At 38.0% G+C, this 25,843-nt stretch overlaps 2 protein-coding genes across 8 annotated transcripts; both read left to right on the forward strand.

Moving 5' to 3' along the window:
- The first annotated feature begins 1,910 nt into the window (after window positions 1–1,910).
- LOC131794599 (mitogen-activated protein kinase 14-like) lies at window positions 1,911–20,307 on the forward strand. Of its 4 annotated transcripts, none has more exons than XM_066174338.1 (13): window positions 1,911–2,049; window positions 6,821–6,950; window positions 7,827–7,885; window positions 10,229–10,340; window positions 10,709–10,738; window positions 10,881–10,928; window positions 12,141–12,255; window positions 14,178–14,249; window positions 14,444–14,523; window positions 15,208–15,286; window positions 16,856–16,965; window positions 18,799–18,865; window positions 19,208–20,307. In XM_066174338.1, exons 1-13 carry the CDS (start codon window positions 1,934–1,936, stop codon window positions 19,273–19,275), a joined length of 1,086 nt encoding a protein of 361 aa, XP_066030435.1. In that variant the 5' UTR covers window positions 1,911–1,933; the 3' UTR covers window positions 19,276–20,307. The 4 variants fall into 4 exon arrangements, with proteins under 4 accessions (XP_066030435.1, XP_066030436.1, XP_058968114.2 ...); XM_066174339.1 differs by lacking the exon at window positions 1,911–2,049 and adding an exon at window positions 2,437–2,540; XM_059112131.2 differs by lacking the exon at window positions 1,911–2,049 and adding an exon at window positions 3,282–4,179.
- Window positions 20,308–21,170: 863 nt separating this feature from the next.
- On the forward strand, window positions 21,171–25,300 carry LOC131794598 (exonuclease 3'-5' domain-containing protein 2). Of its 4 annotated transcripts, none has more exons than XM_066158624.1 (5): window positions 21,171–21,186; window positions 21,724–21,953; window positions 22,528–23,303; window positions 23,779–24,081; window positions 24,308–25,300. In XM_066158624.1, the coding sequence occupies exons 1-5, from the start codon at window positions 21,172–21,174 to the stop codon at window positions 24,703–24,705; spliced, it is 1,722 nt and encodes a 573-aa protein (XP_066014721.1). In that variant the 5' UTR covers window position 21,171; the 3' UTR covers window positions 24,706–25,300. The 4 variants fall into 4 exon arrangements, with proteins under 4 accessions (XP_066014721.1, XP_066014720.1, XP_058968112.2 ...); XM_066158623.1 differs by lacking the exon at window positions 21,171–21,186 and adding an exon at window positions 21,196–21,429; XM_059112130.2 differs by lacking the exon at window positions 21,171–21,186 and adding an exon at window positions 21,300–21,429 and having other exon boundaries at window positions 21,630–21,953.
- The last annotated feature ends 543 nt before the right edge of the window (window positions 25,301–25,843 follow it).

Consider the following 25,843-nt stretch of genomic DNA (forward strand, 5'->3'; position numbering starts at 1 on the left):
TAGACTGATTGTAACGCGAATAGGAAGATTTCGTGACATGATATTTCACAACGCTGTAAACAAAGTTCAACACTGATTTGCATGCGTACAGTGAACTAAATAAGGGAAAGAAACGTGTAATTGTGAAATTGCAACTAAAATAGGGTATATTACAGTACGTTGGGATTAGGAATTTACTGAACTCGTGATTGTGGGAAAATTACTTTATTTCGCAACTAGAACTGTAAAACGAAGTAGCACTGAATTGTAAGGGCAGATTGGTTTTAGATCGTTAGAGTGTTAGTATGTTCAGATTGTCAGGAGTGATGGAAGAAAATAAACGCGTTTAGAAAACAAAGAAGTATACAGTCCTCTTGATTCCGCGACACCTCGAGCCCGAGCAATTCGAGGCTGACCAGTTCGACCGGCTGAATTTCTCTCTGATAGAGGTACGACGGGAAGTTCCAGCTCTTGCCATTGTTGTTTCCTGTCTGACAGAGCGCTGACGCACTGCTGCAACAAATGTTTACGCCCAGTCCCTCATCTTCCGTATGCTCTGTGGTGCCATCGGCACAGGTGGTAACGGTTGAATTACTAGTATGGCCGACAGGATCCTGGCATGTTCGGGCACAAGATACCAAGAATTTGGATTTGTAAAATAGCACGCCGCTTAATAGGTTGTCCTCATTAAGCCTTTTTAGGCTACATTTCCAAAGTTTCTTGGGTAATCTAACACCGCGAAAAGTTTATCTTTGTGATGCACAACAGAGTGAATATTCTTCGCATCTAGTGTAAAGTAACTCAACAAGTCAAGAGCATCATATCGGTCGTTAAGCATATCAATTAACGTAGCAGTCTTAGATGCCACGTTACCCTGTGGGCCATTGAGGATTTTTGATAAATTGGCAACTTCGCTTCTGATATAATTTTCATTCCCGCGCAATAACTGAACAGTGTCCCTGAGCAGCCCGACCGCCTCTTGAATGCTAGAGTCTATACGCCTGGTGCTTTTCATGACTGAGAAGGTCAATTTCTTCATGAATTCTCGTCAACGGACATCCCGGTTCTCGGTTCGTTAAAGTTCCCCAAAATCGCTGATTCCCGCGTCCTGTTCATAATAGAAATCCCGTATCCCACTTTTACCATAAATTACCAGATCCCGGCCTTCAAATGAGCCTAATCCCGGATCCCGGCTCCCGAAAAACCTATTAGAGACCCTCTTATCAGATATGAATTTTTGTGCTAGGTTTGAGAATGCAATTCTTTCCACCGAGATATGTCCATTTCGCGGCAAACCTTTAGATGGCCTTGGATGTCCAGCCAAAATATTGAGGCAATTATGCGTAATGTATTTCCTAATGGCAGTACATGGCCGTGGATATTCAAATTAGGGAAACTACAAATCAAAACGAAGACCGAAGGCTGCATACCAAATTAAAACCGAAGATCCACGTTAACTAACTGGAAAAAAAAACCTGGGGAAGAACGCTAACTCCTGAAACGTCGCTATAGTTTGTGATAAGTTGAAATATACGTTAAATATAGGGCCTTCGTTATGTAGAAAAAGCAGGTTCAAAATGCAAAACGAAGACCTTCGCTAAAACGCTTACTCAGGCCACATAATACTCGCCAACTGGAGAGACAATAAGGCGATCACGACTCGGAATATCTAACCATTGGTGTACATATGCGCACTATTTTTTTTCTGCTTGAAGAGTTCCAAAGGCTTCTTAAAACTTACTTCACCGTCTTCGCTTTCTTCATTTCCGTCTGCCATGATGAATGATACCTAGCGTACTATTTTGTATAACGAGAGAGACACTGAGAACGAGACTAACGACGAGTGTGCGCGAAGGGAAGAGGTAGATACTTGCGCATTAGCCTCGAACCACCTGAAGTCACGTAGAGTCCTCGCGAAAGCGAAACCTTTTAAAATATTTAATCCTCAGTGGTTATGGCTGACCTTCCGCCCGGTTACTACAGAAAGGAGTTAAATAAAACCGTTTGGGAAGTTCCTGAGAAGTATCAAGACCTGAGTCCAATTGGAACTGGTGCGTATGGACAAGTTTGGTGAGTACAGAGTGTTAAAATGCAGATAGGATTTTGCTTCGATCGTACATAAAATCTTTGATTTGAGGCTTGTACTGTGGTTTAATCACAGGCAGACAACCCTGTGGGTTTGAGGCCACGTGACGTCAGTTACTTGATACGCGAGTTGAGCTCTTATATTGTTTGTAATTTGCAACGGTCGATCTCGGCAAGACGCAATTGATCACAGAAAAACAAAGGCAAGTGAACTTTATTTAACTGACTGTCATTAAGCGGATTTTGGGGATGAAATGTTTCTCGGGATCAATTGCGTCTTGCCGAGATCGACCTTCGCAAATTACAAACGATTTAAGAGTTCAATAGGCGTATTAAATAAGTGACGTCACGCGGCCTCAAACCCACAGGGTTGTCTGCCAGTAGTTTGATGACTGATTTTGGGAATTTTGAGATGATAGCGTTTTCAAACCGAGAGGCTTCATCGATGTTTGAATCCTTCGTGAAAAAAGGACCAGGTGCGTTCGACAACTACAAACATAGTAATTAGATAACTGCGTAATATGTGACTATCACAATCTCTAGAAGACCAAAAGATTTGATCCGATACAACCAATTATGCAGGATGTATCATCCACAAACCAAGTGGACTCGTTGTTGCCTGTTGCCAGGTTATACCTGTGAAGGTCTTACCTTTGAAGCGCTGACTTATTAGACATCCGAACCTTCTTAAGTATGAAAGAGAGTATTCCAAAATTTTAGTTACATACTTTGTAGCAAGCGATGAAATTGCATCGTTTAAACCTACTATTAAGTGTAGATTTTGGCGGTGGACTCACGTCACTTTCCTCGATGACATTAGCCACCATACGTGCCTCGCACTATTTCCCAGGAGAGCGTAACGCCTGTATAGCAATTTCGGTCATTACGGTTGTGTTTTCACTAGAACAAGTTTGACTCGTTGAAGTCGGAAAAGTCTGGAAGTACAGTGAAAACAACTCGTCTTGAGTTTAGCGAGTTAAAAATGCAAGCTGTTTTGACATAAAAAAAACAAGGGATTATCTCGCTTTTATGACCGGAAATTCCCGCAAAATTATGCTACCTCGCGAGATGGTATAACTCGTCCTGATAAATGCCGCAGCCAATCACATTGCCCGTACCGACAGATGCTTGCCAACTTTGTAAACAGTGCTTATGAAATGACAGACGAATTCACTCGTAATAGTTTCTCTTTCCAACAATCCGTCGCATCCTCTCCATTTGTCGAGACATTAGTCGTATCCTCTGAAAGAAACGCCATCTCCTTCGGGGAAATATGGCGAGAATCAATATACAAGAGATGTCATCAAAAATGCTTCGTCTCCCGCCATTTTTTCAAAGCTGCGCGCTATTGTAATTTTGAATCTTTTGAGTAAACGGCTTAAATTTCGGGTTAAATTTCACAGTGAAAACAGATGTCAAGTTTAACTAGTAAATTTCGGTCTGTAAGCAAACACCTAGAAAGAATGTTCAGCTAGAAAAGTGGTTTAGTGAAAACACAACCTATGTTATCTTATGCCAAAGGTGTGACCTCAAGTGTTGTACTTAGATAGAGCAACTGTTCATTAGATGGCGTTTAAAAACGGCGTGGTTCATCAGTTTTACTCAGCCAATAGACGGATATCTTTAGTCCAGTGCTCTCCAGAAGCTCTAGCGGTCGGCGTTTTCGCCGGCTACTCGCGTCTCAAGCGCCGGCTACTTTGGTCAGATAAAACTTCAGAAAATGATTCTACTTTTGGTAAGAGAATGTCGAGCGTAGCTTGAATTTGCGCTTAGAAAACAGTAAGCGAACATGACAGATAAGAACGTAAAATGTACGTGAAGTTACTCAAAGACATAGAGTAGCATTTTTAAAAGTGCATTGGCTGAAAACTGTCAACGTAGACTACAACTCTGGCGCGATTCTGTTCCGATTTTCTCAGCGTATTTCGTAAATTCCATCGTGCGAGTTCGTCTCTTGAAGAGCACGTGGTGCGAGCAACTTATAGCGTACCCAGTGAGAAAGTTCTCTGCAATCAAGAATATCAAAGCGGAAATCAGTGGAAAATCAAAATGATGGAGAGAAGGCTAGAGAAAAAATAACAAGCTTCTTTGTTTCGAGAGAGTGTACAGAAATCGGTAAGTTTATATTTACATACATCATCCTTTATTGTCGACCGATCAGCTGTTCAATCGCGCGATGTTAAATTTGCTGGTTTGTTTAAGACAACTTCATCCCGAGGTGATTCCCAAGTCAATGAAGACTCTAATAGTTTCAGAAGCCAACATTCGGTAAAATTTCCGCACAGCTCCATACTATTGTAAAACAAATCTGTTTTATCATAAAGATAAGGTAGATTTTCAGGAGGTCGCATTTCACTGCTAGTTGCTAAAGGTCGCTAAACAGTAAACACGGTAGCCATTTTGAAATGACTTTGACTTTGATGTGGAGGATGATTAGTATTCCATAACTTAATCCTACATATTTCTTTACTTGTACAAAGTGCATATTGAGCTGTAAATATGTTTTGAGCTATTGAAAGAAATTAAAAGGAAAAATGTTTTATATTACAAGTAATCATTATTATACAATTGTTGCACTACAAACTTTGTAATTACTGTAACTCAGTATTAGTAAAACTGCCAAATCTGCATAAAAACGGGACAAAAACTGACCAAAAATGACACTTCTTTTCTTGTCTTAGTTGCACCCAAAATGTGTTAGATCACATCTCCAGCCACATAACGTTTCAACATTTTCTAAGATTAATGCACATATACTCACATAAAAGATGAGTGAGACGAAGAAAAAAAAGCAAGAGTTATTGGTCATTAACTTTTAATATGTGTTGGTTCCTAAAGAAGCTGTTTGGTTTTTTTTGATCAAGGATGTCAGCTTATGGCTCATCTTCACTTTCTGTATCAAAGTCGATCTTCATCCATCTCATTTTCTTTAGTGTGAATATCTGGCTCTTCTTCATAGATGGCATTATCCTCAGTGCTATCAAGTGCATTGGAGATGCTGCTAGTAAGAAATGATTTCCTCACCATCTCCTCTGGGATCTCCCTCCAAGACTTCTTTATCCAACCTAGAACAAGGTTGCTTGACAGCACTCTATTTTTCCCAGCATGATTAAACTCAAAGGGGCCCATTATCATCTGTGACTGGTACTCTCTTCTTATACTCTCTTTGAAGGGCTTGTTTAGGCACTTGTCTAATGGCTGCAGAACTGGGGTTAGGCCACTGGGAATAACAGCTACATCGATATTTTGCTGCTGCAATACTTCTTTAACTGACTCGGTAAGATGGGCACGAAAGGAGTCCCAAACCAACAATGATCGCTCAACAGTTAGGGTTTCTTGGCATGCAGGTATGAATCCACTCCTTCACACCTATAATCAAAGAAAAAAATACAACAATTGATTAGACCTCACTTAAAGACATCAATAAGGCATATGCCTTTCAAACACAAGTAAACAAAAGAGCAAATGAACAACACAGAACTGTGAACTTACTAGCTTCATCCATCCATCCTTTTTTGTGGAATGAAACACAAATTGAGTCTGGAACAACAAAGTCTCTCGGGCTTTGTACGCCTCTGAGGGTAACTTTTGGTGGTAGCTTTTTGCCATCAGCAGTGACCGCCAACATGACTGTGAAGCTAATCTCTTCTCTGTGCGGAAGGATTTCATGTTGCTTTTCAAGCGAATTGCCTGTGCTGTTGGATGATTAACCTGTTCTTTCATTTCTACATATTTTAAAAGCTAAATGTGATTAAAATTTTTCATGAGCTCTTATATGTTTTAAAAAATGGGTCTCGATTTATTGTTGGATGTTTGGTGTTTGTGTGTGAAGACAATTGTCTTAAGTTTAAGAGTTAAAAGTTACCAGCTTGGCTTATAGCCGATAAAATATGATATTTAAGATTTTACACCAGTAACAAATGGTGTAATTTCTTCCAATTGGTAATATATATACTGTGAGATTTTATGCCAGTAACTTATGGCATAATTTCTTCCAGTTGGTAATGTATATACTGAAAGATTTTACACCAGTAACTAATGGCGTAATTTCTTCCAGTTGGTAATGTATTTACTGTAAGATTTTATGCTAGTAACTTATGGTGTAATTTCTTCCAGCTGGTTATGTATATACTGTAAGATTTTACACCAGTAACTTACGGTGTAATTTCTTCCAGTCAGAGATATATATGATGTAAATTTTTCACCAATGATATATAAATTATTATGATTAATCAACCTATGCAGATAGTCGTGTAAAATTGTACAGTCTATGGACTGTGTTAGTCACATATTACGCCATTATGTATATTCCCCTACAAACATACTCAGTGCTGTTTGTGTGATTCATCACTTAATGTAAATATGCTTACTTTTCTCAATGTTCAGTGCGGCAAAGTTTCCACATTACCCCATGCTTCATCATGGATACTAATATTTGCTAACAGAAAACAAAAACAAAAACAATGGATAAACTTCAAAACTAATGCTTTACCTTTGAATAGTATGATGTTGTGCAGAAATCTTTCTTTCAACTCTTGCTTTAACCTACCAAAACACTGTTCAGAGCAAAATTGTCATGTAGGCTGGCTTCTAATCTTAGTTATATGGGGAAATGTTTGTCATGAGTTCCAACTTAAAGCTGTTATACATTTTAACCAATGGAGAGTTAAAAATTGAATAGTACATTTAATTTTAATGCAAATGATAAATCAGTTTGTAAATTAATTGTAAATGATGTTTAATTGTGTTCCCGCAGCTCTGCTACAAACACCTCTAATGGTAAACAAGTGGCAATCAAGAAACTCTCAAGACCTTTTAAAACCACAATGCATGCAAAGAGATCCTTCAGGGAACTGAAACTTCTTCGTCATATGAATCATGAAAATGTAGGTTTATTGTGTAGAACTTATGTCACTATGATTGAAATATGTTTGAAAATAATCCTCCCAGGTCAACTGCTATAAACCCTTTTACTCCCAAGATCTCATTAGTAATTCTCCTTACTGTCTGCCATACAGTTGTTATGATGTTGGTTTGGAGAATTTTGTTTCGATCAAAAAAAATTCCTTAATTTAAAAGAAGCCTGACAATTTTATGCTTCTCGGAGACTTAACCCTTTAACTCCCAAGATTTCAATAATTCTCCTAACTGTTCACCATACAGTTCTTGTAATGTTAGTTTGGAGAATTTGGTATTGGATCAACTTGCAATCCCCTAACTGATATTTTTCTTTATTCTCATCACTTGCCCGCTTAATATTGTATTGATATTGTAAGGAGAAATTCTGTGTTGGTCACTCATGGGAGTTAAAGGGTTAAGTTAGGTGCCCCTGCAGACTGAGCTAAGAAGCCACATGTTGGTGCCAAGGCAAATTTTTGAGGGTTGTTCATTCTTCTAATGGAATCTGATCAATTACATGAAATAAATTATATTTTGACTTGTGAGTGATATGCAGTTAAAGACATAATTCATGCAGATGAGCTGCAATGAAAATGATTTTGTGAAAAAAGAATATTTGCAAGTCAAAATTTGAGTTATTTTATATTATGTAATCATAATGTTAGTGTTCAGTGCAAACTAACATTTTGTTATCAATTTTCTCATTTTTTGAAATGAATTTTTTCCTTTTTCGTTTTCACTCATGCACTTGAATCATTATTTTTACAACAATACCACAGGGTGACACCAATATTTTATAAAACAGATTGTAGTCTATGTCTTTCAACATTTTAACTTAGTTGCTGTTTTTTTTTTCTCCTAAGGTTATTGGTTTGCTTGATGTCTTTACTCCAAATATTTCATTTGAAAGTTTTCAAGATGTGTAAGTGAAACATTATTAATTCAAAAGAGAAACATAATTGTTTGTCTCACAATGTGGTCACTTCGGATGTGGATTGCAACATTTGGACTGGATTCTGCTAGTCTTCTTCACACTAAAAATCACCTGTCAATAAGACCAGCAGTATACAATCAAAATGTCACAATCCACATCTGAAGTGACCACATTGTGAGACAAACAATTTTATTTCTCTAAAAATTTTCCTCAATGAGTTACCATAACCTATTTTATGACTTGAAAATTATTTGACAATTACCCAGGCATGTTTTTAATTTATGGAATATGTTCTCTATAATTGAGACAACTCCCTTGTCTGCTATACATTTTTTAATAATTTTACCTCAGTCTGTGAATGGGGTGATAAACCCTTTAACCCCCACAAATGACCAAGACAGAATTTCTCCTTACATTATCAGAACAATATCAAGCAGACAGGTGATGAGAATGAAGAAAAAATATCAGTTAAGGGATTACTGTAATTTCTGTCCATCTACCAGCATGGCGGACTACCCACATCAGTCATTTTTGCAATAACAAGAAAAAATTTTAACAGATTACCCGCACTGGCCGATAATCTGCACCAAAAAACAAAAGAAAATCAGCAACTCACACAAAGTTCCTTCATTGTTTTTGTCATGAACATGAAATCTTTAGCGTGCAGTTAGTAAATTTTCACACCTTTTGTCTTTGCTGTTTCCTTGAGAATGATACCACTTGTAAAAATCTGTTTTCAACAAAAAAATCAATATCTTGAGATCTACTGAGTTGGAGAAATCACTTGAAATGGGAAAATACTCTTTAACTCAAGGTAATGCTAGCTAAGAAAATTTCACTGATGCATCAAATATTCTGTTGCACCATTAATTATGCAGTGCCACAAAACAAACATGTCAGCATCATTTTCTGTGTGAATTGCTCTGAAGCCAGCTTTTCCACAATCAAATTCTTTTATTTTCAAGTTTACTTCCCGTGTAATTGAGAATTGATTTTTTGAACTTAACAAAGAAACAAGCTGTAAAATTAACAAGATAAGAAAGTAAGAGTACAAATAAGATAAAAGCTTTATTATAGAGTTTTGTAGGTAGGTTTTAAATTTGCATTGGCTTTCATCAAGAGCATTTAAGTCTCTTATAATAATGAGCAATCTGTGCAAAATAAATGAATTATTACACATGTTTTTTGAAGAGTATCTTTAGTGGATTTTATCATTTCTGTTTTTTTCCTGCTTATAGTTTTAAAACCATATCAGAAGCTTGAAAATTATCGTATAACCCGCACCTTCCTACAACACGCACCAACGACTGTTTGTGGAAAATTTAACAGATTATCCACAGATAATCGGCCGGAAATTACAGTATAAGTTGAACCAATACCAAATTTTCCAAACTAACATCACAGGAACTGTATGGCAGACAGTATGGCAGACAGTATGGGGAATTACTAATTATTTGAGTAATGGGATCTTGAGAGTTAAAGGGTTAATCAAACTCTTCTTTCTTCTTATCATCTTACGTAAAGTTCATTGCCTTAACATTCACTCTCTGACCCTTTAACTCCCAAGATCTGATTCTTAATTCTTCTCTCTGGCTGCTACACAATCCCTTGTTGAATGGTTACAAGAATTTAGTGTTAGATCCAGTTGAAAACTTCTATTTGATAAGTCTGAGTATTCTCATTACCTGTTTACTGGATAATGTATGGATATTATAGGGAGAAGTTACAAGTTAATCACGTGTGGGAGTTAAAGGGTTAAACCCTAAGAGTGACCAGCATCTATTTTCTCCTTACAGTAACAATACTGAATTATTCACTAAGATCACTAGAATAACAGTAATGCTTTCCAACTTAAGAAGCTTTGATCTTCAATTGAATTCTATTTGTCAGTACCAAAAACAACATGTAGAGTATGGAGAATATAGATTCTGATGTTAGGGTGTTAAGGGTTTAAACCCTCTGAAGTGATTAACATGTAACTCTCATTACCCAGCAGAGAGGTAAAGAGAAAACTCAACCTCATCAGGCAGTTAGGAGTTGTTATCTTGATTTAGCACTAAATTATTGACACTAATTAACAAGGAAGTGAGGAGCAATTATATATTAGGGGAGGATTAACAATCAGATCTTTAGAGTGAAAGAGGTAACTTAAAGGCAAATTTATTTCTGGCCACTCCTAGGAGTGAAAGCTAAGGGTTCAAGGACACCAAAATTAGTTATTGTCATGTAAAAAGACAATTGTTTATAATGGTCTTTGGAATTTTTAAACAACCTGAGACAGGCTTTTCTAGATTTCATATTAACTTTCCCAGTTTTCCTTCTAACCAACAGATATATGGTAACTGCTCTGATGGGATTTGATCTGGACAGCTTTCTTAAGCGTCAGAAACTCACTGATGAACATGTTCAGTTTTTTGTTTATCAGATACTGAGAGGGCTTAAGGTATGGACAACTAAGTGCAAAAAATAATTTCTGCTTTTGCAATCTCCATGATTTGTATATATATATATATATAAACTCATTGTCTGAAGCAGACTAGCAGTATGCAGTCAAAATGTTGCAATCCATATCCAAAGTGACCATGTTGGGAGACAACAATCACATTTCTCTTTTGAAAGTGTTATTTACCATGATGACAAACCTAAACCTATTTGATGATGTGAAGCATGGCTTTGTGTGAAAAAAAAAGCCATTCATGGTGGGTGTGGCATATGCTCTCACCTATTGCTACAGAACTTAAATAAGCTTTTTCTGAAAGTGTGTAGAGAAATCTGATGAGGTGTCATTAATGGTTCTAATTTTCCTTTCAGTACATCCATTCAGCTGGAGTTATTCACAGGGTGGGTTTTTTTTTAGATCACTTAAATAGAATGTCAGCCAGTTAAGTGTCAAGCCAAGCTATATTGCACAACAAGAGAAATGACTTCAAATGAGTCCATTGTGTACATGTTTCTTTGCTCACAATTTTTTATTGGATTGTAGGATCTGAAACCCAGTAATATAGCTGTTAATGAGGATTGTGAACTCAAGGTAAAACCACTTAGAGGTGTTTTTATTTACCACATTTTTTTGGTTATAAGATGCACCCTGAAACTTTGAACTTGTTTCTTTCAAGCTGAAAATTTAGCCTTAATACCTGGTTATAAGATGCAACCTCAACAGAGAAGATTATTAACAATGAAATTTGAGACTGATTGTGAAGGCAAGGAAATGAATAAAACATATACTTGCAGTGGTATAAATAAAATGGTTCTTTTCAGAACCACCAAGTCGAGTAAAGTCAATAACCAATATTCCTAGCTTTTTATTTATTTATCTTTTGTTTTATACTAGGTTAAAGTTAGAAAATAGGACATTCTTGAATTTTTTTGCATGAAAATATTTGGCTATAAGATGCACCCCAAATCTGAGACAGTTCAAGGGTGACCAGGCAAAATTTCTTTGAAAAAATGCTGCACTTTATAACTAAAAAGATATGTGATTTGATGTATGGTGTATTGTTTTTTTTACAAATCAAAAAGGATGTATTTTTTAGTGAGTAAAGGGGTAACTTTCTAAAGGAATTGTGCTGCAGCATCAGTGGGAGGTATTGCAAGATCTTTATTGGCTGGGTATTATGATAAGAAAAATGCACTCCGCAAATGGAAAGCTAAATTATCACTCCTAAAGGGGTACAAACACTAAAAGAAAAAAACAAGATAATTTGATTTTATCACCTGAGTTGAGAATGCAAATTGGCTACTGCAAAGAGTCTCCAGAGCTGACTTTTCAAGTATTAGTCCTTTGCCATTCATTCTGACAAAGGGCTAATGCTTCAGAAACTCTTCACAGTGCCAATTAGCATTATCAACTCAGTTGATAAAACCAACCTATTGTTATTTTTTTGAAGAGGGGGATCATTTAATTTAATTTTGCAATAGGATACTGTAACAGGATGGAAACTACATGCAAGAAAAAAAAAATAAAACACAGAACCATGTGGCTTTTAATTTTGACCCACTGAAGGCTGTTCCAATATCAAATGAGAGAGAAAAAAGGCTCAAGAAATAATTTTCAAAATTAGATTTGTTGTTGTTGTTGTTGTTTTTCAGTGTTTGTACCCCTTCAGGAGTGATCAGTTAGCTTTCTGTTTGTTTTGAGGTGCATTTCTTTACAGTAACGGCATGACTTGCTATGGTTTTTGAGATAAAAAAGTTTGAGGCTTGTCAAGACATGCCCTAATAACTTTTTTTCCATTTTAAGATTCTTGACTTTGGTTTGGCCAGAAAAGTGGCAGAGGAAATGACAGGTTATGTAACAACAAGGTGGTACAGAGCACCAGAAATCATGCTCAACTGGATGCATTATGATCAAACAGGTTTGTGTCCAGCTTGTAGTTTTATGACTCTTTTAACACTTTCATTTCCAAGATCTCAGTAATTCTCTCTACTGTTCTCGAGAGAATTTGACATTGGATCCACTAAAAATCCCTGTATTGATATTTTTCTTTATTCTCATCATTTGTCTGCTTGGTTCTGATAAATTACCTCCCCCTCAAACAGCACTACATTTTCCCTGCTAATAGTAACCATAATGACTGCAATTTTCCTCGATGTGATTGGTGGATGAACTGCTCTATTTTTTTCAATAGTTATTCTATATAAATAAAATAAGAGAGATGGAAAGTTTTGAGTGCAGTAAAGAAATAGAGAGATGTTTTTTGTCTTATCGCGAGTGTGGGACAAAGTTTCTATTTACATTTAGCACGAGGCTATCAACATTGCTGATCCTAGCAGTATGCAGGATACATGTCATATGAACTACATAATAGACCTCGCTAACGGTAGAGTTTCTGTGACTCAGAGGTAGAGCATCAGAGCACAGAATCCAAAAAATCCAAGGTTCAATTCCTCATGGGTGTCATATGAACTTCGTAATAGATCTCGCTCACGGTAGAGTTTCTGTGACTCAGAGGTAAAGCATTGTAGCACAGAATCCAAAAATCTGAGGTTCAATTCCTCATCAGGGCTCAGAATATTTTCTTTGTCCTATGCTCGTGACAAGATGAAAAAACATCTCTCTCTAAAAAGAAAATGTTGAATATCAGGGTTAGGGTAACACACTTTGACTGATGTCGGATGTTGTGATGAGAAGTTGCATGTCAAGGCTTTCCCAGAGTTAGAGTGCCTGAGGAAAAATTGTGCTTCTATTATTTCATAGACTGTGTATTCTCAAACAAGTGCCTGGGTGCTTTTTTAAAATTTATGCTAAAAGGAGGGGTGCCTATTGAAAGGAGAGTGCTTATTTAGTTTTGCTTTCAAGGAACTGTATCTTTATTTTGGTAAATGTGACCCTCCATGGGAAAACGGACACTAACGCTTTTCCGTTTAAACTGTGAAACCGTTTACTATCCGTTTAAATCCGTTTAAACGGTTCATGAAAGCGTTTAAATGGTTTGCTGATCATCCGTTTAAAAAAAATTTGCATCCGTTTAATGCGTTAGCTAAAACGTTTAAGCGGTTTGCTCATCCGTTTAAAAAAAACTTGCATCCGTTTAACGCTTTTGGTAAAACGTTTAAGCGGTTTGCTCATCCGTTTAAAAAAAGTTGCATCCGTTTAACGCTGTAACAAAAACGTTTAAACAGTTTCTTAATCCGTTGAAAAAAATTCTTTCCGTTTAACGTTCCAAGGAAAACTTTCAACTGTTTGTTTATCATTCTGTTACGGGCTGTTCAAAGTATCAATCTTACGTTCGCTCGATACTCGCCAGTTCTTGAAATGCAGAATGACCGTATCTTATTTTGGCTCTATCTTTTCCATGATCATAGAAAGCGAGTAATCGTCGCATCCTTGGACAAACGAGTTTAATTAAAATATCCGTTAAATAAATAACCCATATTCAATAGATAAACAAAAACTATGTCATTGTTCATGTAGGCTTAAAGCTGATATGGAGATAGAAATGACTTTAATTGACTTAACAGAGAAGAAACGGTTCTCCTGTACTGATTCTACCATATTTGAAGTTTAAAAAGTTACAAATATAGCTAAATAAAGTGCCACTTTATAAATAAAAGTGGCAGTAGGAACAGGTCTTCCATGTATTCATACTATTGAAGGAAGTGAGGGAGGAGGGGGTAGAGTGCTTATTTAAGAAGGATGCTTGTTTGACATTATGGCTTCTGGGGTGAAGGCTTACTCTGGGGAGGGTGCTTATTAGATTGTGGGCTCTTACTCAAGAGAATATGGTATTCAGACTTATTTCAGTATTTAAATGAAGGGTGTTTTCCTCCTTTGCAGTGGATATTTGGTCTGTCGGTTGCATCATGGCTGAGCTTCTGACAGGTGAAACACTGTTTCCTGGGAATGATCATATCCTTTTAATTACTTTTTACTTTTATATAGTAAAAAAGTTGATCTTGTTTCACTGGTAGTACTTAAAAGAAAATAAAAAGATTAATGAACAAGTTCCTCCTAAATTTTTCTTTGTCTTCTTGTTTCTTGCAAACCAGTGATTATTTATGTATTGTTACATAAGTAACTTGCTGAGCCTTAACTGTTAAAAAATATTGATCAGTTGACACGAATTATGAAACTTGTTGGGAAACCTGGTAAAGATTTCCTGGCAAAAATCAGCAGTGATTCAGTAAGTATAGTTGATTTGATCTAAATTATTATTGTCAGTCAGCTAGTCCAACTGCCCATCCATCCGTCCATCTACTAGTCAGCCAGTCAGCCAGTAAATCAGTCAGTCGGTCAGTTCAGTCAGTCAGTTAAGTCAGTCAGTCAGCCACTCCGTCAGTCAGCCACTCCGTCAGTCAGCCACTCCGTCAGTCAGCCACTCCGTCAGTCAGCCACTCCGTCAGTCAGCCACTCCGTCAGTCAGCCACTCCGTCAGTCAGCCACTCCGTCAGTCAGCCACTCCGTCAGTCAGCCACTCTGTCTGTCAGCCACTCTGTCTGTCAGCCACTCTGTCAGTCAGCCACTCTGTCAGTCAGCCACTCTGTCAGTCAGCCACTCTGTCAGTCAGCCACTCTGTCAGTCAGCCACTCTGTCAGTCAGCCACTCTGTCAGTCAGCCACTCTGTCAGTCAGCCACTCTGTCAGTCAGCCACTCTGTCAGTCAGCCACTCTGTCAGTCAGCCACTCTGTCAGTCAACCACTCTGTCAGTCAGCCACTCTGTCTGTCAGCCAGCCTGTCAGCCCCTCAGTCAGTCAATCAGTGCATCAATCAGTTAGTCAATCAGTCAGTCTGGCAGTCAATGGGTCAAAATTATTTGGTTTTTTTTTGGAACATTCAGTAGATCTTAACCATTCTATGTGTTCTACAGGCAAGAAGTTACATAGCATCAATGCCAGAATATGAAAAGAGACCATTTAGAGAGTTTTTTCTTTATGCTGACCCACAAGGTATGTAAATGTATGTATTGACTCTTTTATTGCAAGTAAATTAAATGTTACCATGAGGTACCTTTAGGAGGCATGGCTTTTGATAGGTATGATGTCCATGGTCAACTGAAGATCAAGCAAAATCAGGTTGAAGGGTTTATGGAGGTCTGCGTAAGTTCCCTCCCCCCTAACACCTTTGCAAGTTTTACCCCTGCAGTAAAACAAGTTTGCCCCCTGTAGTAAAACAAGGTTGCCTCCTGAAGTGAAACAAGGTTGCCTCCTAAAGTAAAACAGTTTGCCCCTTGTAGTAAGGTTGCCCCCTGTAGAAAAACAAGGTTGCCCCCTGTAGTAAAACAAGATTTCCCCCTGTAGTAAAACAAGATTTCCCCCTGTAGTAAAACAAGGTTGCCCCCTGTAGTAAAAAAAAGGTTGCTTCTTGTAGTAACACAAGGTTGCCCCCTGTAGTAAAACAAGGTTGCCCCCTGTAGTAAAACAAGGTTGCCACCTGTAGTAAAACAAGGTTGCCACCTGTAGTAAAACAAGGTTGCCCTCTGTAGTGAAACAAAGTTGCTTCCTGTAGTAAAACAAGGTTTCCCTCTGTAGTAAAACAAGGTTGCCCTCTGTAGTAAAACAAAGTTGCTCCCTGTAGTAAAACAAGGTTTCCCTCTGTAGTGAAACAAAGTTGCTTCCTGTAGTAAAACAAGGTTGCCCCCTGTAGTAAAACAAGGTTGCCCTCTGTAGTAAAACAAAGTTGCTCCCTGTAGTAAAACAAGGTTTCCCTCTGTAGTGAAACAAAGTTGCTTCCTGTAGTAAAACAAGGTTGCCCCCTGTAGTAAAACAAGGTTGCCCTCTGTAGTAAAACAAAGTTGCTCCCTGTAGTAAAACAAGGTTGCGCTCTGTAGTAAAACAAGGTTGCCCCCTGTGGTAAAACAAGGTTGCCCCCTGTAGTAAAACAAGGTTGCCCCCAGTAGTAAAACAAGGTTGTCCCCTGTAGTAAAACAAGGTTGCCACCTTTAGTAAAACAAGGTTGCCACCTGTAGTAAAACAAGGTTACCCCACACATCTTTAACCAAATCTTTCAACTCATTTCCAAACAGAATTCATTCATTTTTTGTAGAAGTCAACATGTATTTTGATTAACATAAAATTCAAATTGAAATCATAGCAACGTCTGTTCAAGATGCAAATTTTTAGGCGTGCTATAACGTGACACAGGACTCCTAGACAAGCAGTGCAAAACCACTACATCTCTTCTTTACCTGATAGCACCCTGGGAGTCCTTTTGTTATTTGGTCTACTGGGTGTGTCAGCCTATCTGATTTGGGACTCCTGTTTCTGTGGATGTCATCATCACTGCCAGAATCATCAGAAAAGCTTGTTATCAAACTTTCACCTAACCTACAAAACAGGCTTAAGATTTTTTCCCTTTTTAAGGGAAGCACAGGTAATTGTGAGGCGAGAGTGAAAGGCAAGTCACATGCAGGAGGAGCGCGAAAACGACGCCTCTCTTTTGCATTTATTTGCCTGAAAATGCACAAAATAATACAACTCTGCAGGCTCTGAAACATTATATTTTTTGGCCTTATTCAGCTGTAGATCTATTGGAACGGATGCTAAACCTCGATCCAGAGGTAAGAATCACAGCAGAACAAGCCCTCGAACATCCTTACGTGGCTACTTATGCAGATGTAGAGGACGAGGTAATTCTCAAGTGGACATAAAAATTTTAAAAAAATGCCATAGATTTTCTGTGCTCCTTGGGATAGTTTACTTTAAATAATCGAACTTGGTTAAAGGTTACACATAGCTTATATTAGCTGAGTGAAGAAGGTAAGTGGTGCTACGTCGGTGGGAAAGTAAAACAGGGAAATTTGGTTTTATCAACTGAGTCCCCACGGTATCAACGAGCGCTTTTTATTCAACTCTTCCCACTAATAGCGTTTTTAATTTCTGCATATAAACACACACGACTCCATTCACTCCGACGAAGGGCTGACGCTCGATACGTCAGCTTTGAAACTCTTTACGGTGATCAATTTACGTTATCAACTCAGTTGATAAATACTGAATCACCCTGTTATATTAGCTGAACCTGGTTCTTAGTTTAGATATATTATTTGGTTCAATAGTTTTCAGCTACACTCAAAATAATCTAAAGGCAAATTTGTGTAATTTGGGAAATGGTATTGGGTTTGAATATAACTTTGAATTATGCTTGGTAAGAACTCTTTGCTTTTATCCTTTGTGATGATGCTTAGTTTCTGTGGCATGGTCAATAAACTGCCTCACTTGTAACCAGGTGAGAACGAAGACATGTTTTACACAAGGAAGTATAGGTCCCTTATTTATAATGGTAATAATATTAGCGGGCACTATGGGACACAACTAATCAGGTGTTAGGAGTGTGTACCACTTGGTACAAATAAACCAACCAGAAAGCTGGAGTGGTCTCCTAGATGGCAATCTACTTTGCAACTAGGTGTAAAAGAAGACAAGCTTCACTGGGTTACCATTTGTTTCGTACCCACGGTCGTTTCGTTCCCAGCTCGATCGATTCGTACCCAGTTAGTTGAGTCTTTTCGTACCAATACTAATAAAGTGCGTTTTCCATGTTAAATAAGTTAAAAGTAGTGTCAGTTCCTTATTTTAAATGGCAATTTCGCCAGCTAACTAAATAAACTAAGTTTTGTTTACGTGGCGTCCATTTCTGATACGTGACCACCTAATGTAAGGCCTGGAACCGAAACTGCGGGGTGTAGGAGTCATAAGGTAGACACAAACAATATTTCCACCAGATATATGTATTGATTTTCCATCCTGAGTGAACTTACATTTCAAACTTATGTTAATCTTAGCAAAACTCAATATTTAGAAATCATAGAATTCCCGAACTTCATACCATCAATAGCAAAGGGAAAGAAATCACCCACTAGCTGTTATTTTTAAGAAAGTCAAGCGTAAACAATAGACTGTTCTAGTAAGGATATCACACTTACCTCGCCTTAGGAAATAATCATTAATAAGGTCACAAGTATGCTTAACATAATTTTGCCTGTATCTTACTCGCTTGACCCTACTTACTTGTCGCACGCAACGATCGACATCTGTTTACGCGCGGGGGCGAAGGGCATTTCGACTGGTACGAAACGAAAGATGGTTTGGCTACTAACCGACTCAAACTGGGTACGTATTTTCTGAATTTGGTTACGAAACAATCATGAGTACAAAACAACAAGATACCTTTCACACAATGAAGTGTAGGTCTCGTACTGGTAATAAAAGGGGTAATGTGGGACACAGCCAATCACATTTCAGCATTGTGTAACACATGCTACTTGATCCTGTAATCTGATTGGCTATGCTCCATAGTGCCCAATGTTATTACTAATTTAAGCCTAACTTAGTGGAAAGCACTCAATATGGCAGTAATCTATATTTCTGACACCTACCGTTGTTGAGTGTGGTATATCTGGAAGAAGGATAGCCATCGAGAGTGATGTACTAGGAGAACATATCTCTCTTGTCCTTGATAGCCAAAATGTGAGCCATTTGATGGAGTACCGTTTGAAGCCAAGGACTGGCCAACCGATAAATGGAGAGGTATTAAACACTTTACTACCAAGTTCAATATTTTAAGTCATTCTGTGAAACATGCAAAGTTACCCTATTCGCAAGAGAAACCAAAAAATATCGGTTCAGGAGGATGGCAAAACATCGAAAATGGAAATAATAAAGAAACGGAACGAAGATGGTTGAAGATGGAGAAGATTGACATGGATATAAAACAAGCCACATGAAAAAAAATTTCGCTTTTACCTAGCTCCTTTACATCATAATTTGATGTCAGACCTCTTTTCAAGGAGATTATTCTAAGGGTGGAATGAAGAACATTGAAGAACACGTTTGCCCATGTTTACAAAAGTATCTTCTGTTTTCTTTCAGAACTGATGTACAAAGAAATCCTTGACTATCAGTCAAAGAAAGAAGAGGAGAGTGTGCAAACTGGATAAAGAACAATTTGGGAAAAGGAAAACAATCGTTTTCAAATTATCCATTGAGGACGTGAATATGAACAAACTTTTACCAAGAATATAGGGAGAGTGGGAAGCCTCTGGAAGTTTGGGTGTTCTCTTAAAGCAATTTTCAGTTGAGTGTCGGAAGTAATTTGGGGTTGCTTTGGTTTTACTTTGCTTTTACTTTGCTTTGCTGTGTGATGGGTCCAGAAAACTCGCGTCCCATCCTCTCAACCAATCAGATGCAAAACTAAATACAACCGCGAGTTGGGCATTCGTTTTTACCCGCGCTTAAAGCAGGTAGCTTGTTTTTGCTTTGATTTCTCATTGGCTAATGATTTTGGACATTCAATCGAAAAATGCTCCAGTAGTATCTTTTTTCGGGTGTGTCCTTTGACTGGAAAGTTGTTTTAGTGGTTGTAAAAATTTGTTCGCAGTTTAAACACTGTCAAGAAATGAAATATCCCTCGTATTTTAACCTTCTACTCGTTCAGAAGCCGAAAAATCTTTCTACGTCTATTTATAAATCAAAACTATAATGCAACACGAAATTTGACAAGTATTTTCTTAGAAGCGTGTCCAAATCAAACCATTGACTATCACATTTTCTCTGAATATACTTTTTTCTTATGTGATTTTGATTGGTTCGTTTTGAAATTAGTGTTCAAATGTTTGGTGCTGAGACGAATCCCTTGATTAAATTTCGGTTTCTGGAGTTGAATTGTCAGTTCTGCGATGAAACTCTATTTCAAGGGCTCGGTAATTTATGATATAACGGTGACATCACGTAACCAGCACCAAGATGAGATAAAACTTTAAATTCTTTTGAATGAATAGGAGAATTTGTTTAATGATGTATTTTTTCACCTCTCTCCTGTCAACGTATGGCTTACACAGGGATAAAATTGGTGTGTGATGATTAATACACGTGTAATTAGAATTGTCAACATATATCAGTTTTAGCACGTGACATGAACTTTTGTGAAAATCTAGCATTCATAGTCGGTATTATTTCTTATTAAAAGAAAAGGAAAGACATGAAAACCCGAGGGTGTCGTTTTTAAACTGCATCATTGATACCTTACAAAGGTGAACCCAGTTGTGTTAGTTGGGAGAGAAAAGTCGGGAATGGAACAAAAGACCCAAAGCAACTTGTCTCCAAGTTCTTCTTTTGTGAAAGTGCGGGGGAAGGGTAATTCCCAGCAATAGGATAATAGGGATGTTCAGCTGAATGGGGTCGTATTTTCACGACTGGATTAACTATGTTGAGGTTGCATTTTCAAAAGTTAGAAGAATTGTGTCGCAAATTTTCAGGATTTTGGGGCAAAAAAATTTTGGTAAGATGAGGGTTAAAAATGGGATGTGCGATTGTGAAGTTGTTACCGTGTTACCAAAAAAATAATTGGCCACACAGTAGACCAATGATGGGGTAGAGATTCTAAAAGGCCAGCACCCCACCGTAGGGAAAGAACCCTTCTGCTAAATGATAGGGGGGAAACTGGTGAGATACCGGCGGCAACCTTGGTAACATTCCAGCGACAAAAGATCCCGACGGAAATTTCGGTAGCATTCCGACAGAGATTCTTGCAAGAATCCAGGGTAAATCCCAGTAAGGTTCCGTTGGGAATCCCGAAATAATTACTCCTCCCTTTTGATTCCAGCCCCACCTGGAGTCCTTCTTCGGCCAACTTTTGTCATAGTCTAAATAATGGTGATAATAGTAATAATTATAATAATGATGATGATAATAATAATAATAATAATAATAATAATAATAATAATAATAATAAAAAACTGTAGCAAAATTCATGAAGATTTTGGGTCGCCCGAAAAGTTGCGCGACTCGGCCCCATGATCCTACGCGTAAACTGTGAGTTGAGACTGGTGACGATTATGGCCGCCATGTGCGTTAGTAGATAATGGCATAATATGTACATTCTGCGCTTTTTAGCCGGTAAACGAGCTTTGTATTCTAAAATTTTCCTTTATATCGGTCAAATGGAGTCATCTAAAGTAAGGAACGCGACTATCACTTCCTTTACGACTCTTTCTAACGCTAGTAAGCGTAAAATTGGTCTTGGGGAACCCAAATCTGATAGAGGCCGAGAAATCGAAGTCAGACCGTCACGCTTATATTCTGTTATTGGAACAGTAAGTCTTTCACTCCTTATGTTTATAAGATGGTTCCTTGGCATTGTTCTCCTTGGTCCAACTCAACAGTTAAATAGAACGTTTGATCGCAAAATACCGTCGAAAAACTCCGCCTCCAACCAAGAATCGAAACCGAAGACTATGCGTGGTTTCATACTTGATGATGTGGCATCATGTGACAAACTCTTGCAATCCTACAGGTCACAGTATCCTCTTAAATTGAATTTTCTTGGAATAGATTGCGAGTGGGTAAGTATTAAACATCAGAAAAACTCTCCGGTTGCATTATTACAGATTGCAACACCCTTGTCTGATTGCTTCCTTATTCGTTTGTGTAAAATGGATGGCCAAATGCCTGAATCAGTAAGAGACATTCTAGAAGATAAGACCATTCTCAAATTCGGTGTTGGAATAATGGACGATGCCAAGAGATTGTCAGGGATGTGTGGTATTGATGTGTCTGGCTGTGTGGATCTGAGACACGTGATTCAGAGATGCCGAGAGGGGAACATTGTCCAGTCTAGGTATGTAAACAAATACCTAGTCCCAATTTCTCCCTAGAACCTTTGACCTCTAATTCTCCATACAATATTACCTCTGAATCATGTATTAGTATCAGGAGATTAAAGGAATTGATCACCAACTTTCTCCTTGTCAGCAACTTAAAATATGTGTAGAGAACAGTATGGAGAATATGCATCCTGATGTTGAGATGGAAAGGTTTAACTCTCCTCACTTTTTCAAAAGACATCTTTCTCTATTTCTTTATCAAGCTCAAAATTTGCTATCCTTCTTATTCTATTAACAAGATAGAGTGTGCTAACCCTTTAACTCCCACAAGTGACCAAGACACAATCTCTCCTTACAATATCAAGCAGGTAGGTGATGAGAATAAAGAAAAATATCAATTATGGGATAATTAGTAGATCCAATACCAAGTACTCTAAACTAACATCGTAAGAATTGTATGGCAGACAGTAAGGAGAATTACCATTGAGATCTTGGGAGTGAAAGGGCTAATGATAAATTAGGAAGCATTGCCCTCTGTGTTCCTGGTTATAGATTGTTGTAAATGCCTTTTGTCTCTCTTGTTGACAGAAATCAGAAGATGAGCTTGGATGCCTTAGCTAAGAGAGTTCTTGGTGTGACCATGGACAAGTATTGGAGAATTTGCTGTAGCAACTGGGAGGCAGATGAATTTGAAAGAAGGCAGATTGAGTATGCAATGAATGATGCCATGGTCGGGAGTCATATTTTTCTTAGATTGGTAAAATCTAAACTGGATGCACGAAAAATGGTGAGATCTATAGTCACACCAGCTGGGGAACCTGTCAATGTGAAAAAGAGTTTGAGCACACATTCTGGATCTGTGTTGCATGAAGAGAGCATCAGCATGGTTGGTAATCAAGAAAATTATTCCCAGATGCAATACTGTGATTCTAGAAAGTGTGATCATGTTGATCAGAAGCTTAAAGAATACAGCAATGGTTTTATTTTTGACACAGAGGAGCTCGATGTTTTAACCTTTACAGCAGATCTAAAAAAGTTGGAGTCAGAACATGATGATGACAAAGGATACCTTCGTCAAGAGGAAGTCCTTTCTCTTCTACAAGATTCAGTCTTTTGTCAAAGAGCTAGTTCACTCTGTCAAGGAGTTGTTGATGTATCATTTAAGAATGTAGAAAGTATCACAGACAAGGATAAAAGCAAAAAGCAAGAAAACGTGACAGAAATGCATAACAGGAAGCCTTACAAAAGAGGTACCATTAGAAAATCCCCTCTATACATGAACTGCATGCTGGCTGCACCTGATGGATCAAGGTTGTGTACTCTGGATCGCAAGAAGGCTGATTGGTATATTGAAAAGGGAATTGGTAAGTAAAACCAACTTTTTTCTTGTGGCGCTTGCTTGAGTCCAAGTTTTCCACATGTAGATGACAAGAGCTAGTCGGAAAGCAAATGAAAACCGTCTTTGGAAGGGATAACATTTTTCACTTGCTTTCCACAACATACCTTTTACAAGACAAATTTCATATGCATGTGGAATTTTGTTTTACCCAGTAAACTTGAGTGACTATAATTTAATTTCCTTAAAATAATACTGCTGAATATTCATTAAGAAAATAGAGGAAATGATCATCAACCTAAGAAACTTTGATTGTTCAGTGAATTCTCCTTGTCAGTACTAAAGAAAATGTATGGATAAGAGTATAGTGAATATAGATACTGATGTTAGGGTGTAAACAGTTGATGATTAGTGCAAAAGCTTTGCTTAGATTTAACTGAGCGCCTGGGTACATGCAGATGTGTGTCGAACTTAACTTTTGATTTTTCATTGACTTTCTATAGGCAAGCTGACAAACCTTGACCCGTACACAGTCCAGCTCAACTTTGAACCCTCAGGAAGGCCTGGGTCAGAGGATTCTTATTACCTCAATTTTAAAGACAATATTTGTGTTGTGTGTGGTAGCAGTAAGAGTTATTTGAGGAAAAATATTGTTCCTCACGACTACCGCAGATACTTTCCACTAGTCTTGAAAGATCATCATTCCCACGATGTGTTACTTATGTGCTCTGAATGCCATCGTCTTTCCGCGTTTCACGATGACAAGTTGAGGAAAGAGCTGGAAAGGAAGTACAATGCTCCTTTGGGTAAGAACTAAAGCAGAGGAAAATCAGATTCTTAACCATTTCACTATCAATACATAAATTCTCAGCACTATCTCTCATATAGTTCTCTTGATGTTTGATGTAGAGATTTGCTGCTGAATCAAACAATATCCTTAGCTAATATTTATATTCTTTTTCATTGCCCTTCTGCCTGAAAATGTATTGATATTGCTTCACCTCCTCTGTGTTCTGTCTTTCTTCATGCCAGGAAATGCCAGTGTGGCCCGCCTCGTGGAAGATCCCGATCTAAAGAAAGTGAAATCAGCTGCAAAAGCTTTGAACTATGCTGGACAAAACTTGCCTTCAGCCAGGCATGAACAACTCACTTGCATTGTCCAAGAACATTTTAAGATCTCCAGTTTGACTCCTGAAATGATTCAAGAAGCTGCAACAATGGAAACTCGGAAAGAGAATTCGAATTATGTCTCTCATGGGCAAGAAGTCGTGAAAAAGATCCGGGAAGAGGGAAAATTGCTCGAGTTTGAGAAAATGTGGAGACAGCACTTTTTGGACACGATGCGCCCGCGTCACCTGCCACCTTTGTGGTCAGTTGACCATCGTCATGATAGTTTAAAGGAAAAAATTGAGGATTTAAACGACAGCTGATGAAAACATTATTCTCTCCTCCACCGGAAAAGAATAGAGATAAAGAACCGTCTATCATGAAAATATTTATAGAATAAGCAGTTTTCAAAGAATGCTTAAAGGTTGCTGTAGTAACTGCTAGCGGACAGCTGACAATTTATGTGACCTCTTAGTGATAAAGGTAGTTGGTCTAAACGCATCACGTGAACAAGTATGCCTCAGCTAGAACTGGGAAATATTTCAGGATATTTACTCCAAGTGATATCGCCCAACTTTTAGATCTTTCTTGTTCGCTATACATTCGTACGTTTTTTTGGTTTGTTTTGCAGGAAGCTGTCTTGTCAGCAAGGTTATCCTTATTCTCATTAGTAGTTCACTGAAGATTGATCAGTTTTCCATCGTTGAAGATGATGAAGAACTAAATTAAATTAAAAAGGGTTTCGTTAAAAAAAAATCTCATCGAAGTAATGAGCCAGAAACGGTTTTTAAACTTTCAATTGTTTTAAGCTACGACGCCATTTCAAAGAAGATGACGAGGTTCAAAAGGGTGTAATGGTGTAATGAATTCATGATGCTTTTTAACATAAATTATCATGACAATAAAAGTTGCATTATATTCAGTTGTAAGACTCAGTCTTTCAGACAAACATTGATAGCTGAGGATGAAGTACCCTGGCATGATTTTAAGATTTCGTAACAATTCAGTTTTTACAAAGGTGCATTAAGGAAAAATGCTCTTTCAGAATGAAAAGATTGAAGCGATCCGGAGGAGGCTTGTCTTTCGGGAGGATGGAATAGATATTAACTTGATTGGTGACCCTAATCTTGGAAACAAACCCTTCTGTTCTCGGCCCTTAACTGGAACCACTGAAGGATTAAGTAGGCCTAGTCCAGTATAAAATTTCCACTTGAAGCTGGTTGCCGGCAGTATACCGCCGCTGGCTAACACCTCCTACCACTGTCTCTTAAGCCTGCAAGCTGGATCTCTTGTCTGGGGTTCGGTTCAGGGTGCCTATTCCCCGGCGAGCATTGCCGCCTGCTTCAGGAAAAGAAGTCGTCTCTAAAACAGTTGAAGAAAGAACCGTAGACAACACAATCAGTAAGGCAGGCAGAGAGAAGCCAAAAACAAAGCAAGATGATGGGTAGTTCCACTGGGAGC

The sequence above is a fragment of the Pocillopora verrucosa genome, chromosome 11 (genome assembly GCF_036669915.1).
Source record: "Pocillopora verrucosa isolate sample1 chromosome 11, ASM3666991v2, whole genome shotgun sequence".
Classification (NCBI taxonomy): Eukaryota; Metazoa; Cnidaria; class Anthozoa; order Scleractinia; family Pocilloporidae; genus Pocillopora; species Pocillopora verrucosa.